We start from the raw sequence: 17103 nt of genomic DNA, 5'->3' as shown, positions 1-17103 counted from the left end.
GTGTTCACATTGACGATGTGGCTTATGTGAATGGGTAAAAACAAAGCTCTCTGATAAAGGGGGCCTTGTTTATCTCTGTTCATAATCTCTTATCAGTAGCAGGATTCCTAAAGGAAGAAAAAACATTTGGATGAATCTGTACAAGTAGAGGAACAGTGGGAAGAGGTAGAAGATCACGATGACTGTCGCTGCACCCTGTAACACTCTGTCCAGTGATTGTTGTAAAATCACGTCGAACACCAGTCTTTGTACTTCATTAATAAGACTATTGACTGGTCTTAAGATTGCGCAATAAAGAGTAGATGCTGATGTTTCGACAACACTGCAGAAAGCAGAGGCTGATTTTTGGACTATACCACTGAGAGCAGAGGCCGATCTTTGGACTATACCACAGAGACCTTCTATCATGGAGGCAACTCTGACTGCCTGCACAGACCATGAGGTCCTGTTTTGGAGGATACCTCTGACATAGCTATTCAACGTATTTTCAGAGACACAATCCAGGCCTCGTCTGGGACGACGGCGCAGTAAAATTGATGAGCTCTGCTCAGGACGTCGGCCTTGACTCAAAGGCAGAGACTCATCTTGGTTTGGTGACTGGTTGTCTGACATGTGTCCAGGAGCACAGTCCAGGTCTGGGTCCACAGAGCTGTGAAGAAATTAATGAAAGCTCTTGTTTACAGTGTTTCACTACAACGTTTCAAATGATTGGGGTTTTCTGTGGGGGTTTACAGCAGTTGGCTTCCGTAAGATTACATGAATGATTTCTTCTGGGTTACTGGAATAAGTGACATCATGATGTCACTTCAAAGGATTAAGTCATAGATGATCAAATGGCAGTAATTGTTTGAAAGGGCAGCGTTTAGCTGTATGTTGGGTGTTTTGCTAATAACATGAGGGACAGTTGTTGAGGAAGAACCCGAAAGAACATCAAGACACGCATGTAAGACACTATCTTCACGTCTGAAGATCAGTCCTCAAGATGACACATAATCATCTTGACCATGCTTAGCTACAGGGCTGCAAGTAATCGTTTGGTCCATAAAATGTCAGAAAATATTAAAAAGAAGAATAAAAAGTTCACATGCAAAAATAAACAGCAGTTGGAGGTTTTTGTTCCTATTCTCACAGTGTATATAGATAAAAACTGTGCTTCCATTGAATCAAAACTAAGGTATTGCCTTGTTTTCTTTTTTGATACCGATGAGTCTTTGGTACTTTTACGTTTCTCACACAACAGGAACGTGATCAGGTGTTGGTGATAAATAACTTTATAAATTTAAAAATTTTAATTATAGTTTTTATTTGGGTGATACTGACTTCTAATTATCCAGTAGAGTGTCTAATTGGGATACACAAATAAAATTATATTAACCTCACAAACTCAGAGCAGTCAAAGCTCTGCGCCCCCCCATGTGATCTCTGGTCGCCCCTTGGACCCCAGGTTGGGAACCATGGCTGTAGAGCACTGATGACGAGAAGACCTGGCTCGCTATCTCTGTTCCCCCTTGGTATGCTTAAGATTGTCCTTCATTGGAGATAAGGGGCCACGCCCAAAGCCTAATTGAAACACCTGAATTCAATACTCTAGTTGTGGCTTAAATACTTTTGTCCTTACAGATATAGTGTAGTACTGTTTAAGGTTGTTGCTATGCTGTATGCGCACCAAATACCATCAAGAACGTTGTTATTGACTGGTATTGCTGGGATGTGTTTGCGTCCATATTTCCCCCCCCCCAACTTCTCTCTATAACGCCGTGACCTCAGAGGTGACCTCACTCCCAGCTCCGACCTCTGAGTTTCAAAATAAATGACAACATAACAAAAAATCCGGGGCAATGATGCAAAATTACAGATGCTAACTGCCCGAAAAAACACCAAAGAAGAAGAACAGAACTAGCATCACACAGGGAGGCTTCAGTATAGACGACTTATAAATAAACAAACATTATACTATTATGTGTACGACTGTCTTAATGTGAAACAAAAAAACATAGAAATGCAGCAAACAGTATTTGCTTACCAGTGGCCATCCAGTAATCCTCTGTTGGGATTTGTGAGGTTGTTATGTCAACCTTTTTTGTCGCATTGTTGGTTGATATTGACATATGTCGCTTATTAATTAAGTTGCAACTGAGCACCTCCTTGGGAAAGTGGAACCTGCCATTTTGAAAACAATTTTATCCATGTCCATGACAACATTTCTAATTTATACTTTTTCTTGACGTTATCACAGATATATTCTATGTGGCTGTGATGTAGTGTTGTTTGTTTCATTACAACTATTACATTTTGATTGCCATGTCTTAAATGTTCCACTTTTTTATTTGGTACATGGTTTTTCAGTACAATACATACTGTATATATATTGGGAGCGGCCCACGCGAGCTGCTGCGCAGGCGTCGAGCCGGTGACGTCACCGTCTCTGCTCCGACCATCTACGCTGGCACAGAAGCCGGAAGTGAGTGTAGCTGCTCGGCTAGCCGTAGACGAAGCGAGGCTGTGGATGGAAAGACAGCAGAGAAAAAGCTCTGAGCGGCGGACACAGACTCTTGGGGAACAATAGCTTGACTCTCTCACCACGGTAACAGCGAACTGATACACCGCTGTCACCACAGCCGAGCTAAGCTAAGCTATATTGGCTAGCTGTCACTGTTAGCGTAGAACAGCTGTTCACATCTGCGTCATCGGACTGACTGTAGATCGATATGTGTGTGCGCGTGCATGCTTGTTTGTGTTGCCTCTGTAGGACCTTTTCTGGTATAAATACTGGTCTTGTCAGGACTAAAACCCGGTCTTAATGAGGCAAACTGGTTAAGTTCAGTGCTAAGATGTGGATTGTTGTTAGGTTAAGGGTAGGTTTAGGTATTAATTGGTTATAGTTAATGCTAATAATAATTTGTTTAGGCTGTTCAAATTAACGCAGTTCAATGCAGTGTCCTAACAACAATAGCTGCACAAACCTGTGTGTGTGTTTGTCTGTGTGTGTAACTAAATACAAAAAACAGATATTTCTATACTCACACACACACAAAGGAGTGTGTACCCTAATAACAAGTGAACAGGTTGATGTGTGTGTGTGTTGCTAATGTTGTCATTGTTGTATTGTGACCACATTGTGTCGTCTTCTTTATCAAGTTTCTGTCGGGCTGCTGAGTGGAGGTGTGGCGTGATGAGTGGGGCTGCTCTTGGTATCGAGATCGTGGTGGTGTTTTTCCTGGCACTCTTCCTGCTGCATCGCTATGGCGACTTCAGGAAGCAGCAGCGCATGGTTCTGTTTAGCACGCTGCTCGCCTGGTACCTCTGCTTCCTCATCGTCTTCATCTTACCTCTGGACGTTAGCACGGTCAGTACTGACACACAGAGATGACGCTGACTGCCCACTTGTACCTGGACACTGAGTGTGTGTGTGTGTGTGTGTGTGTGTGTGTGTGTGTGTGTGTCCTTTCAGACCATCTACAAGCAGTGTAAGATTGACCATGAAGAGCATTCTGCTGTTCCCACCATCAGCCCATCAGCAGTAAATCACACTACAGCAAACTTAAATTCCACACCCACGAAAAGGTCAGTGGCTCTGCTTGCTTGCTCACTCACCCCTGCTTCACCTGGGACACATTTAACACAGAGACGGTGAATATTTTACAATGTCATCATCTTCTCTTTAACAGTGTCGTGGAGCGATGCTACAAACCGTGGAGCTACATCCCTGATGGCATCATGCCCGTCTTCTGGAGGGTGGTGTACTGGACGTCCCAGTGTCTCACATGGTCAGAACCTGAACATACAGAGGACGTTTCGAGATTGTATAAATTGCAGAGAACATATTGTGAATGTGTTGAGACCGTGTTGTGGGCTTATTGAGAACGTAGAGAGAAAATTTGAAATTGCAAAAACAATATAGAGAATCATATAAAGGATTATCTTATCTTATGCAGTGTCTATACTTTTAGGGTTCTTTATATTTTCTTTGCACTCAAATTTCCAAATTATGAGCATTTAGAGAAATTGATCGAGAACAGTTTCTAGGCAGTGTCAACATTTAACATAGACTTAGACATAGACTTAGACATAGACTAACACAGAACTGTGAAAAACTACCTGCGGTGCTAAAGTATCAATAGAGACTGTCAGTCTGTGACTGACTGTGACTGTGATTTCAGGCTGCTGCTGCCCTTCATGCAGTCATATGCTCGCTCCGGAGGATTCTCCATCACTGGAAAAGTCAAAACAGCACTAATAGAAAACGCCATTTACTACGGGACGTACCTGCTCATCTTCGGCTCTCTGCTCATATACGTGGCGGTTAACCCCAACTGGCATCTGTCCTGGTGAGTCCAACGCTGCCTCTGCTGGTCACGCTTGTCCTCAGGGCACATGAAGACACATTATTAAGCCGTTTCTGTTTTATATTAAGTTGAACTGTGTTTCTGTGTGGTTCAGGTATGAGCTGCAGACCATTGGGATCACAGCGGCAAACACCTGGGGTCTGTTCCTCCTGGTTCTGCTGCTCGGGTACGGCCTGGTGGAGATTCCCCGCTCCTACTGGAATGGGTCACGACACGGACACCTGCTCATCAAGACATACTTCAAGGCGTCCAAACTGATGACGGAGAAGGCGGACGCAGAGGAGAACCTGGAGGATGTGATGGAGGTGAGTGGTGGTGGCTGCAGTGGTCAGGGTGACCTTACCTGACCTCCTGTGTTTTTACCGTGACGTGTGTTCTGCTGCAGGAAGTGAGAAAAGTCAGCGAGTCCATCAAGTACAACCATCCACTGAGGAAGTGCATCGACACCATCCTCAGAAAGGTGAGAGGGACATACTGTGTATCTGTGTATACATAATTACTGATCATTTCTGATCATTATTGATCCCACTGATTGATCTAAATCAACACTACAGTGCCCAGGGGACTACCAGGACAAGATGGGCAGGAACATGGATGATTACGAGGACTTTGATGACAAACAGAACACGTATCCCAGCGAGAAGAGCCTGGTGAAGCTTCATAAACAGGTGAGACTTACATGAGAACCACATGTATGTATGGAGCCTCTGTTTACACCACATGACATCTGTATTTGTACATTTTATGACGTACACATGTATGTGATAACACACTTATAATTTGATATTTGCACTTAAGTACATTGGTGTGTAACATTTGTTTGTGATATTTTAACATATCAGGGATAGTTGAATGTAATTATGTGATATTTAAATATATGGATGGGAAGTTACATTGTAGTTCTTATGTGATACTGAATATTTGGATGTATTAGCACGTGCTCACCCACTTACCGTCCAGTTAGTGGACGACACCTTTACTCCTTAGCCACAAAAAGTTTGATACTTTACCATGTAAACCCTGATAACAGTGAGTGCTGTGTGTGTGTGTGTACATGCAGGTGATCTACGCTGTTCAAAGACACAACAGGACTCGTGTGCAGTGGCAGATGCTCCTGCAGCAGGCCATCCATCTGGAAGACGTGGCAAAGAATGAGACCAGCTCCGCCCACCAGTTTGTCCACAGCTTCCCGCCATTAGAACCTTCAGGCTGGTTCAGCAGATACGTCTACACGGCGACTGTAGGTGGGTCTGAGCTCCGCCTACAAGGCTCCATATAATAAAACATCAGGCTCATGCAGCAACCATAGATCACTTTGAATCCTCAGAGAGGGACATCATGATTTGTGTGTGTGTGTGCAGAGTGGTACTGGGAGTGTCTCCTGAAGTGCTGGTTCTATCGGCTGCTGTCCGTGATGCTGACTCTGTTCAGTGTGGCCGTGGTCTGGTCTGAGTGCACCTTCTTCAGCACACGGCCTGTCCTCTCTCTGTTTGCTGTCTCCATCCAGCTGGCCGAACGAGACTACAACTACCTGTACATCGAGGTGAGAATCCACAGTCAATGTGTCTCATGACCTTAAGGTCCAGCAAAACATAGCAAAACAAAACCGCCTATTTACTCCTGGAGTGAGATTGACACAAATGGCGTATTTCCACTGGCTCTACTCGCCTCGGCACGGCACGACACAGCACGATTAGGTTGCATCTCCACTACAAAAAGTACCTACTTAACGTGGGCGGAGTCATCACTGCACGGCTGAGTGAAACTGCAGTGACTTCGTTTTATACGTGACACACACACACACACACACACAGTGATTAGTGACTTTACCCCAGACTCCTGTAGTTGTTGGCGATTAACCCACGTTTTTAGGATTGTTAAGTAGTTTTAACTTATCTACAATTCGGCACTGTTCGGCTTGATATCTGTGTGGGACGTCTCTTCCTGTGACGGGACTCTGGCCAGTCAGCGGCCGGCAGTCTGACCAATCATTGCATAGTACCTACTACTAGCACAATTGGAACCTCGCCGGAGCAGGTACTAAAACTAGTACCTGGTACCAGGTACTATGCTAGTGGAAACGCTACTTAAACCGTGGCGTGGCGAGGCGAGAAGAGCCGGTGGAAATACGCCAAAAGGGACTGGAACTGAGAGACAAGTGGGAGCAATAAATTAAAACATCTGAATAGATTTGTCAAAATGTGGAAATTAATTCATCAAAACGTGAAAACAAATTTGACAAACATGGGGAAAAAACTGACAAAACAGATTTAAAGAGTCAGCGACTCATCAAAACACGGACAGTGAACAGTCTAAATGTGGGAACAAATTAGTGAAAATGTGGGAAAAGAATTCATCAAAATGTTGGAATGAATGTGTCAAAATGTGGAAATACATGTTTTAAAATGTGGGAACAAATACATATAAATGTGCTAATGAATTTGTAAAAATGTGCTAACAAATTCAGTTAAACAAAGGAATGAATTAGAGACATAGTAGAGTAGAGAATGTTAATAATTAAATAAGAAGCACAATGTTAGCAAAAGTGGGGGAAAAAGGTATTACGAGAACACACCTTTTAATTAACCGCCTCGTCGGTTTTATTTTCACTTCTGTCCACCAGATGGCGTGCTTCATTACGATCTTCTTCCTGTGCATCTGCGTTTACTCCACTGTTTTCCGCATCCGGGTCTTTAACTACTACTACCTGGCCTCTCACCACCAGACCGATGCTTACAGCCTCCAGTTCAGCGGCATGTAAGTGACCAGAGTCTTAACCCATGAATCCTGGGTTTGACGTTATTCAGGCGCCCACGTGCGTGTGACGGAGGAACAGACGATAACGCTTTTCTCCTGAACTGCAGGTTGTTCTGTCGTCTGACTCCTCCCCTCTGCCTCAACTTCCTGGGTTTGATTCACATGGACTCTGCCATCTCCCACCAGCAGAAGGAGCAGACCGCCTACACGTCAGTAAGTCCCGCACAGAAAAACACTGAACACTCTGGACTGTCACCTGTACAGTGCTGCGCCCCACAGTGGCCGTGGAGAGCAAAGCACATCAATCAACAATCAAACTCATGCGTATAAGGTAAAATACTGTATTGTTCTGTTAAATTTTTGCAAACATGACAAGACACAGTAAACATCAAAACACTGTGGTAAAGCCAATAAGACGTGGGAAAGTGTTTTTTAAAACAGTGGCTCCCAAAGTCTGGGTCGAGACCCACAGATGGTTCATGTTAAAGATTTTTTTGGGTCCCCAAACAAATTTGCAGAATTGTCCCAATCTTTTAGTGGAAATTCCATGTGTATATGTTTTAAAGTGCATAAAATGAAAATTCTGGAAATGATTTTCATAAGTCTACTAATTACGAATGATATTAGGTGTTACAGATGTATGGCTGTAAATAAGTTTCCTCATTATAAACAAATTTGTTCTTGCCATGACTCATATTGTGATTTGGGTCACACTAATTTGCCATCTTTAAAATGTGGATCCCCCGCATTAACACGTGGAAATGAATTCACCAAAAGGTGCGAAAGAGATGACAGAAGGCACAAGAATTATTTTGGAACATGAGAAGGAATTCATCACACATGGGAACAAATTTGTCAAAATGTGGGAACAAACTTGTCAATTAACAGTAAAACATGGACTTTCTGTCTGACTTGTTTTTCAGATCATGGGATCCATGCATGTTTTGTCCTTCATTGCTAATGGCTTCTATATTTACTACCCAATGCTGATAGTCATCCTTTGCATCGCCACCTACTTCAGGTGAGACGTGTTTGACCTGTTGACTCTGCTCAATGCTCTAAAACATACAATCAAATTAGTGTTTTCTACTGCGGCTCTTATCCACACGGACACAGAACTTTCTGTATACAGTCTTTTCCTAAACATGGTAAATGTCTTCATACACTCTGAAAGCTGTAGTACATACAGTATGCCAGGCCTGTATGTGGAGTATGTGGAGAATAAGACATGGAGCATGTGCATCAAGTTTGTGTGCGGTGTCCCTCCCAAAACAACAGTTCCGTGTGGATAAAAAGCCAACTCAATTTAAAACGTTAGTGGATTCTGTATGCTCGCTTACTTGATGACCTCCGTCCTCAGTTTGGGGACTCGCTGCCTGAACCTTCTGGGCTTCCAGCAGTTTCTGGGTGACTGTGAAATGACCTCTGACCTGATTGACGAGGGGAAGGAGCTGATCCGACGAGGTGAGCCTCGCAATGACATTCACAGAAAGGTGGCGCTGTAGGGGAGCAGGTGGTGGACCATCACTTCACCTGTCCCTGTCTTCTTTTTGTTTGTTTTTTTACAGAGAAAAGGAAGCGGCAACGGATCGAAGATGGTGAAAGCAGACGGAGGGTGAGTTTCTTTCTTCCTCCAAATCAAACCAGATAATGACAGGAAGCACAGGCACCCTGCTCTGACCATACATTTGTTCTGATAATATGTACGTAAAAATACAGTGTAGACGTCATCGCCAATCGTTTTACATGTGAGGATGGTTGTTGAGCAAGGTGTCCACTAGAGGGCAGCACAGAGACCAGAGTTTCTTACCACATGTTTTGTTGCTGCTGTTGTTGTGGTTCTCACCTCTCTCTTTGATGATATAGACAGTGTGTCTTCTTCTTTAGAATGCTCCTACACTACCCACAGTCACACCCTCTTCTTCTGTCTGCGTGTCTTTATATCGTTAATGTTGACTCCATGTTTGTGTGCTGCTTTGCAGGAGTGGAAGGAGCGCTACGGAAACCCCCGAGAAGACTTTGCGGCGAGGAACAGAGGCAGTCACGAGATGAAGGAGACCAGTTACTCGGACACAGTGACCTCCAGCGGCGGCGGCGGCGGTGGCGGCAGACGTGAGTTAGGCGACGACTGACATTTCCAGTGCTCTTCACCAAAGGTTAATGTACACTTTGACCACCGCCCACTCTTGTTGTTTCCACAGAAGCAAAATATTCTCGCTCTGGCGGTCGACCGGAGAGGGACCGCATCGAGCTGCTGCAGGACGCCGAGCCTTTAGACTTCAGTGCTGACAATCTGGCAGACGATGCCCTGGACTCTGACTCTGGCAGGTAACTATGGCGCCCTCCTGTGGGAAGAACACAGCTGTAGACATCAGGCATGTGGCCTGACTGTGTGTCTTGTATCTGTGTCCCGCAGACACACGGGAGGACGGTATCTGTCCATGTCGTCGTCCCGCAGCCGGATATTTGATGACGTCTAACAGCCGCCTCCGTGTCCACCTGCACCGCACGCTCCTCCATCTGCTCGTCTCCCAGCATGCACGGTAACCTAACAGACTGGTCACATGTGTCACGTCCAGCTCGGAGTCAGAGCAGTGAAGGAAAACAAACGGTGAATTTCCTGCTGCGTGTCATGGCGGCAGGAGTCTGAGCATGCACACCAATGATGTCTGCCATGTTGTCACATCACTGAGGTACAATGAAGGTTTATTTATGTTCATTATTTTTACGTTATGAAGGTCATGTGATCCAGTTACTGAGGACATGTCTGTTTTAAGATTGTCTCATCTATCTATAAACCCATGAAGGTAAACAGAACGTCCAGAATCTTTTTTACTTTTAAAACTGATCATTCCATCGTCCATTCAAGGAATGAATGATGATTAACTTCATGTAAAGCCTGCTCCTAGCTTCCGTATGCTCTACACCTCAGCATGTAAAGCCACGTTTCCACTAAGAGTCCATGGAGCTTCTTAACAGGAACTAAAAGATTCCTGACTATTAAGTGTTGATTTCCAACAACTAACAACTGACGTATATAGACACATGTCTGTATACGTCCATGTTTGTGGACACAAACCAAAACAAGTGGATAGGAACACACTCCGTCTGTTTAGGAAAGCAAAGTTTTACAATTATCGCAATAATACCGTGAATCACAATTATTTTGGATGCGAAAATCGTGACGTGAATTATATTACCCCCACACCTGTCTGGTGCACTGTGAGGTCATGTGTGCCTGTCAGCTGAGATGGTGTAGCTATGTCAAGGCAATCAGAGATGGCAGACTTCACCCCATTCACGCAACAAGCCTCTGGCGGCCTCTGTTGGTCATATTGGCAAGTGCAAGTGTGGAAGCACTCTGGTTTTATGTCCAAGCATAAAACCAGAGCCGGTGAGCGAACGAACGCTGTTGCATTCAGAGCAAACGGATCCTTTATATTGTTATAAAGCATTGACACATTTGAGATGATAAACAGAAAACGGGGAAAGCGTACACAATAAAACAGTGGTTAACATGAAGGAGTTTCATACAGCACTGCTGTAAAGGGAAAAAAGTTAGTAGCAATCAGATTTCAATACGAGTGGACGTTGAAGCAAAACTAGGTTGTTCAACTCTATTCAACTCTTCATCTTTGAAGGCTCCTGGATTTTCTGAAAGTATGACATCTCAGCAAGTTTCTTGCTGGGGGGATAAACATTTACTTGGAAGTTCTATTTCGTCCTTGGTCCCTAAGTTGGAAATACATGCGATTCATGGAAAAGCCCTTATTTCCTGGTTAAAGTTCCTGAGGTGGAAAAGCTCATAGTTCTTGGTAAGGTGCCTAGTTTCTGGTGAAAGCTCCTGTGGTGGAAAAGTGGCTTGAATTAAAGATGAAATGGATCTAAAATAGTTCCTTGGGGTACACCCTCAGTTAACAGACGGTTCTTCACCTTAGTGGCCCAAAAGAGCAACTGCATGTTTAACAATTGCAACTCTAACCCGGTTAAAGATCGGTCACGCGTAATTATAATTAGTAGGAAAACACGAAGCATCTTTGATTTGTAGTTGCCGTAGGTGTATATATATCGTTAGCATTTAGCGCTCACTGCAGGTTCTCCTCACTCCTCTGTACATATGTATTATATGGTCTAATCAATGACGTAGAAGGAGATGTTTCCGTCTCGTGAAGTAATTAACTCTGCCACGAAGGTCAATGTTTTTCGCGAAGTTTGTCTTTCTGTGAGTAGCTTAACTCAAAAACTTAAGGACAGATTTTTATAGTTTTGTTTTTGAGATGGTAGGTTATGGCTTAAGGAAAAAAACTATTTAGATTTTGATGCTTTTTGATCTAGATTCAAGTTAAAAAAAATAAATAAATAAGGTGATTAACCTTGCTAGATGTATTGACACTGGGAAATCTGAATGGCCTTGGCACTCTCTGATTGTTTTCTCTAATTAATATTTATTTTACAATATTTATTGTCACATGTTGCTTGTGGTTGTGGAGCTAGAGTCAATCCTGTGATTTACAGTTGTGAAGTATTATATATCATATCTGTGGGTGAATGTGCTGCCAGTGTCATGCGGGTGAATAAAAGTGATCAGAAACACTCTAACCCTGTCTCGCTACTGTTCTATGTTATTACGAGCTGGTGAGGATGTTTGACTGTTCAATTATTAAACCTGCAGCAATTCCTCTGTAAGATACGCCCTCCTCACCTGGTCACATGATATCACTACAACAAGGCACATCTGGAGCTGTTGCTCAGTGCTGCTCTAAGGTAAGGTAACTTTATTTGTACCCAAGGGTAGATTTGGTTGCAGGTAAAAAGAGTGGGCTGCATACACACATTACACACAGACAACATTGACAACATTGACATAACAGTAACAATAAGTGCTACAGGTATAGAGATATAGATAAAAAGTACACAATAGTACTATCAAAACCGTTGATAAAATACAGAATAAAAACCACCATATCGAATACAAAAAAGCTCGGTCAATAAATAAATAAATAAATAAATAGATTAGGAAGGCTGTGCATAATTTAAAAGGATTAGTGTGTAGTCTACAAATAGCCTAAGTATTGTTCAGGGTCTTGGTAGCTGAAGGAACAAAACAACCTCTGTATCTTTTGGTTTTACATGCAGGCGTTTTAAACCTACGGCCTGATGGGAGGGGCTGGAATTCAAATATTATCAGGACCACAGCTTTTAATTGTATATATGGAAGATAGTGCCTTTTCTACATTACCCTCATCAATTGCAAAGTGATTCTGATCGACTAAATGATGACTGAGTTCCTGTATTTCTGTTCTGAACTCATAAGTGTCAAATCGGGAAAATAATTTATTAGGAGCATTTACAGAATCTGAATCAAAATTCTCTAAGATGACAGTGCTTATGTTTTTTGAGTTACTGATGCCTGCAATGGATCTCATACTTGACCAGGCTGAGCCCAAGTTGTTAGCAGCCATTTTATTTTCCAGAATTGTTTTGTAGTCCTTTTTAGCTGTAAGGATTTAAATTTTCAAATCTTTTGTGGCTGTATACAATTCAGAGGCAGTCCCATGCAGACTTTGACGGATTTAGTGACCCATGGCTTATTATTAGAATACATTTTTATCCTTTTGCATGGGATGATCATGTCTCTACAGAATGCTACATAAGAACATATTACATCGACTGACTGATCTAGGTCTTGCCCAAAAGCCTCTATGAAGCCTCATGTCCCAGTTAGTACAGTCAAACCAGGCCTTTAGACACTGCACAGACTCTTCAGTCCAATCTTTAATGTCCTTTGTAGAGAACTTTAACCTCTTCAGAACAGTTCTGTATATGGGCATGAGCTACACACAGTTGCGGTCTCTGTGGCCCAGAGAAGGTAGCGGAAGTGACTTATATGCCTCCTGGGTCAAGAGTCTTGTCCCGCCTGGTGGGGCAGGTTACATATTGGTAGAAGTTGGGGACCGACTTCTTGAGGGAAACATGGTTGAAGTCACCCAATATAAAAGCCGGAGCCTCAGGGGAGATAGACTGCAGCTTTTGTACTACGTCATACACAGTTTTACAAGCGGAGGGGGCGTGTGCTCTGGGGTGGATATACACAACTGTAATGAAGAGCCGGGGAAACTCACGGGGCAGGTAAAAGGGGCGCAACGACACTGACAAAAGTTCCACATCAGGGGTACAGATGCGTTCTCTCACTGTTACCGAAGTACAGTACCTTTGGTTAATGTAAAGATCTAAGCGGTGCAGTGCTCATGAGGTCCGAGTCCTGGTCGCGTTCGGTACGCAGCAGGCTTTGTAATCCTTAGGGAAGCGGGCATCTCCCTGGAGTTCATCCAATTTGTTTCATATGGATTGGACGTTCCCCAGGATCATTGAGGGCCAGCGGAAGCTGGTTGAACCGCATCTTCCTCCGTCGTGGGCGGACGCCTCCACGCTTACCCCTGTTTCTTCTCCGTTTCCCCCCTGGTTCTTCGTAGATGTTTTCAGGACTTCTTGAGGTCCGGAATCTGTAGCTTGATGTCTGGCACACCAGCCGGTCTCGCTAAGTTAAGTTGCAGCAATTCACTTCTACCGTATTGCCTTCTGGCCGGGCAGGATAATATCCAGGTATAACAGGAAGGACAGCAAAAATAGCGATGCGACGCGAAAAAGACCCATATCGCTTCAGTGAAGAGGACCGTGCACAGTTATGATCACTTGTGATGTTGTTATCTCCGACACAAACAAACGTGAAACATTAAAACACGATCAAAACATTGTCAGCCAAATTTTTCCTGGCGGTCGCAGCGTGCGCATGCGCCTCCTTAGCCTAACTGAGCGCTCTGCAGGTTCTCCACACTTTCATTTCTGTGGAATCATTCAGGAAATGGCGCAGAGCGTTCAACAGACGGAGAGCAGAAAAAATGCTTCAGATTCAGCTGCATCTTTCATGTCAGTGTTGGACAGCCATGAACCCAGGATGAGACAGATTGTGTATGAGCTCCAGGAGGTTGATACTAAGCTGAAGATGTTACAGGGGATATTGTTGGCAGAAGTTGCTATTCTGGGAGCAGCATTTCTTGGAGCATTACTCGCGGCCCCCTTTACTGCCGGTCTGAGTTTTGTGATATTTCTTCTTGCTGGTATTGTCCTCCTTTTTTTCATTGTTGAGCAGAAAAATAGAGAAAAGCAAAGTTCAGAGAGAGTGGGCAGACTTATTGAAGAGTTCAGGACAATTGTTGGGTCCTTGAATGGGGATCTGGAAGATGTGAAGACTTCCTGTGGAGAACTAAGGAGAAGATCCGTCGGAGCCAAGGCTTTGGAGTTCATCAGATTGGAGATGGATATTCTGGAGCTGCTGGCCGTCAGTGAAAAGCTGCGAACTCCTACGACACTGGACCGTATCGCTGTGGTCACTCATGACTACAGCAGTACTTTGATGGCGTTTATAAAGATGAAAACTATACTGGAGATATTAATAGAGTCTGATGCCTCAAACGTGACATATCACAAGAATGACTTGAATGACTCCTTCATGAATTAAAGCAATGTTGGCCAATTGGAAACCTGAAAAAAGAAGTTCTTACTGGTATGGTTACAAGCCAAGAAATCCATGCCACAATGTCTTTAATCGTAACTCAATGATTCTTCTATTGGACATCAGTCAAACAATACATGTCGAGATATGTTTATTGTTGTTATAACTGGATTGCATTGCTCCATAATAAACACAAATGTCAAACTACCACCTCTTCTCCAGTCCTGTGGTAAGCACAAGATCATTTGAGAGATTTGAAAGAGCAAATAATGATCAATTATTACACATATAGTTTTTTTATATATACAAAGAAAATCACTGCAATTAACATTAGAAGGAATAGTTTGCATTCTTTTATTTTGGTAGGCAGTTGTGTGGCTGTCAGCTGGGGTTTCTGAAAAGCCTAATTAAAATCAGTGTCAAACTAAGACCAGGATATCTTAGAAATAAAGCATGTTTACTTCTTTTTCAATAAGAAATGTGAGGTTTGTTCCACATTATAAACTGCTGACTCTCCCACACCAGTCGATTAAGAAAATCAACAAATTAACATCACTTGTTGATCCACTGCTGCTTCCAATTAGTGACTTCTGTGTTTGAAATCCTTGTTTTGCCATTTAAGTGCTTCTTGAACCTTTAATTCATATTTTGATCTAGTATTTATTACATTCTGATAGTGCTGATGATCCTGACTCCTGATAAAAAAGTTTGAAAAATTCCCAGCATATTATTTTGGCTTTATCACGTTCACCAGAATGTGAATATTTAATTAAATCCACTTCTACCAAGAAGAGCATTTTTGATTTTTCAACTGAACAAAGGTCAAGCGACATTAAAAAAGCTAAGAGCTAAGCTAACGGTCATGTTCTTCTGTTTCAGTGGTAGGTCAGCAGCAGCATCTCATTCTCACCCCCTCATCAACCTGGGTACCTACAGGAACATTTGTATGAGAGAGCGAGACAAAGGAAAACAGAAAAAAGGCAAAAAATATGGGGACATTAACAATTACTCCCTTAACCCAACTAGAAGGCATGAGAAAGGGCATCAGCCATTACATTTTCACTGCCTTTTGTAAGGCGAACATCAAAATGATAAGGCTGCAAGAATAGTGCCCATCTCATTAATTGTTGATTAGGATTTTGCAAAGAGCACAGAAAGGTAAGGGGATTATGGTCTGTGTACACTACAAGAGGGGTTCCTGAACCAGTATACACATCAAAATATTGTAATCCCCAGATTAATGCCAGGGCCTCCTTCTCAATAACAGAGTAGTTCAACTGGTAGGAATTAAACTTTTTTGAGAAGAACCCAATTGGGCTCTCGACCCCCGCAACATCAGCTTGCAACAGGACTGCTCCAGCCCCCACATGGCTGGCATCAACCTGCAATGTAAAGGTCTTATCGAACTGCAATGCCGTCAACACAGGAGAGGAACACACGAGAGCTTTGACATTTTCAAATGCACACTGAGCCTTATCTGACCAGACAAACTTCACCCTGGACTTCAGAAGATCTGTTAGGGGTGCCACAACTGACGAGAAGTTCTTACAGAAACTTCTGTAATACCCCACCATGCCCAGGAAACGCATCAAAATGTAATTCCCAGTATTTGACTCTGAGGAGAAAGGAAGGACAGACTCACGGACAAAACTATGCTTTGCCCCAGTGTCTCTCAAGATCTTAACTGCCACTTTCTCCCCAAACAGGGAGACATAAACATCTGAAATAAATGCTAAAAAGTCATCATTCCTTTTGGACTCCTCCACAGGACAGAGGTCATCAGAGGAACTGTGTGTTTGGCGCGCCCCCTGGGCTGAAACTACGACAGAGGCAGCCAAAGCAGCTGGTTGTACCTGTGCACTACTTGAGAACTTTAGTTTTTCTTTAGGTACAGGACAGTCTTTTTTCCAGTGCCCTTGTCGCCAACAGAAATTACAAATCTTACTGGGATAATTTTTCTTCCAGCTATCCTCAAACCTAAAGGGATTGGACTCCCCATATGGCAGAAAAGATTTGCCTGTGCGTGCCAAACCACTGTTCTGCATATCAACACTGTCGTCACCAAATGTACTTTTATGAGTCAGAATATACTCAACTGCCAGCACGGCTGCTTCCTGGGGCGTTTTCACTTTTCGCTCATTTACATAAGTAGCAACATTCTCTGGTACACAGTTTTTAAATTGGTGAAGTGCCACTAAATCACAAAGCTGCTAATAAGGATTAACTTCTGATGCCGAACACCAACGATTAAACTGGAGGATCATATCTCTCACAAATTCAACATGAGTCTGGTGCTCCCTTTTTCTCAAACCTCGGAAACATTGCCGATAAGCTTCAGGTACCATCTCATAAGCTTTTAGCACAGCAGCTTTGACTTTAACATAGACTTTACTATCTGCTGAACTTAATGCAGAATATGCTTCCTGTGGTTTTCCAGTAGTACACGTTGAAGCAACAAGGTGCGTTCCGCGTCTGGCCACTGATAAG

General features: G+C 43.2%; 1 protein-coding gene across 1 annotated transcript; it reads left to right on the top strand.

Moving 5' to 3' along the window:
- The first annotated feature begins 2433 nt into the window (after positions 1 to 2433).
- On the top strand, positions 2434 to 11702 carry lmbrd2b (LMBR1 domain containing 2b). The gene is made up of 18 exons (XM_058617431.1): positions 2434 to 2584; positions 3139 to 3346; positions 3452 to 3564; positions 3669 to 3767; positions 4161 to 4328; positions 4441 to 4651; positions 4732 to 4806; positions 4901 to 5014; positions 5407 to 5590; positions 5708 to 5889; positions 6970 to 7103; positions 7211 to 7316; positions 8027 to 8124; positions 8464 to 8567; positions 8672 to 8718; positions 9086 to 9215; positions 9305 to 9431; positions 9520 to 11702. The coding sequence occupies exons 2-18, from the start codon at positions 3173 to 3175 to the stop codon at positions 9581 to 9583; spliced, it is 2130 nt and encodes a 709-aa protein (XP_058473414.1). The 5' UTR covers positions 2434 to 2584; positions 3139 to 3172; the 3' UTR covers positions 9584 to 11702.
- Positions 11703 to 17103: the final 5401 nt, after the last annotated feature.

This window comes from Solea solea, chromosome 19 (genome assembly GCF_958295425.1).
Source record: "Solea solea chromosome 19, fSolSol10.1, whole genome shotgun sequence".
Taxonomy (NCBI): domain Eukaryota; kingdom Metazoa; phylum Chordata; class Actinopteri; order Pleuronectiformes; family Soleidae; genus Solea; species Solea solea.
The sequence above is the reverse complement of the archived record's forward strand: the minus strand, read 5'-3'. Positions and strand labels throughout refer to the sequence as shown.

Coding starts and splice junctions, on each gene's coding strand:
- lmbrd2b (XM_058617431.1), top strand. CDS start 3,173: ATGAGTGGGGCTGCTCTTGGTATCGAGATCGTGGTGGTGTTTTTCCTG. Junction 5,890..6,969: donor ACAACTACCTGTACATCGAG/GTGAGAATCCAC, acceptor TCTGTCCACCAG/ATGGCGTGCTTCATTACGAT. Junction 9,216..9,304: donor CGGCGGCGGTGGCGGCAGAC/GTGAGTTAGGCG, acceptor TTGTTTCCACAG/AAGCAAAATATTCTCGCTCT.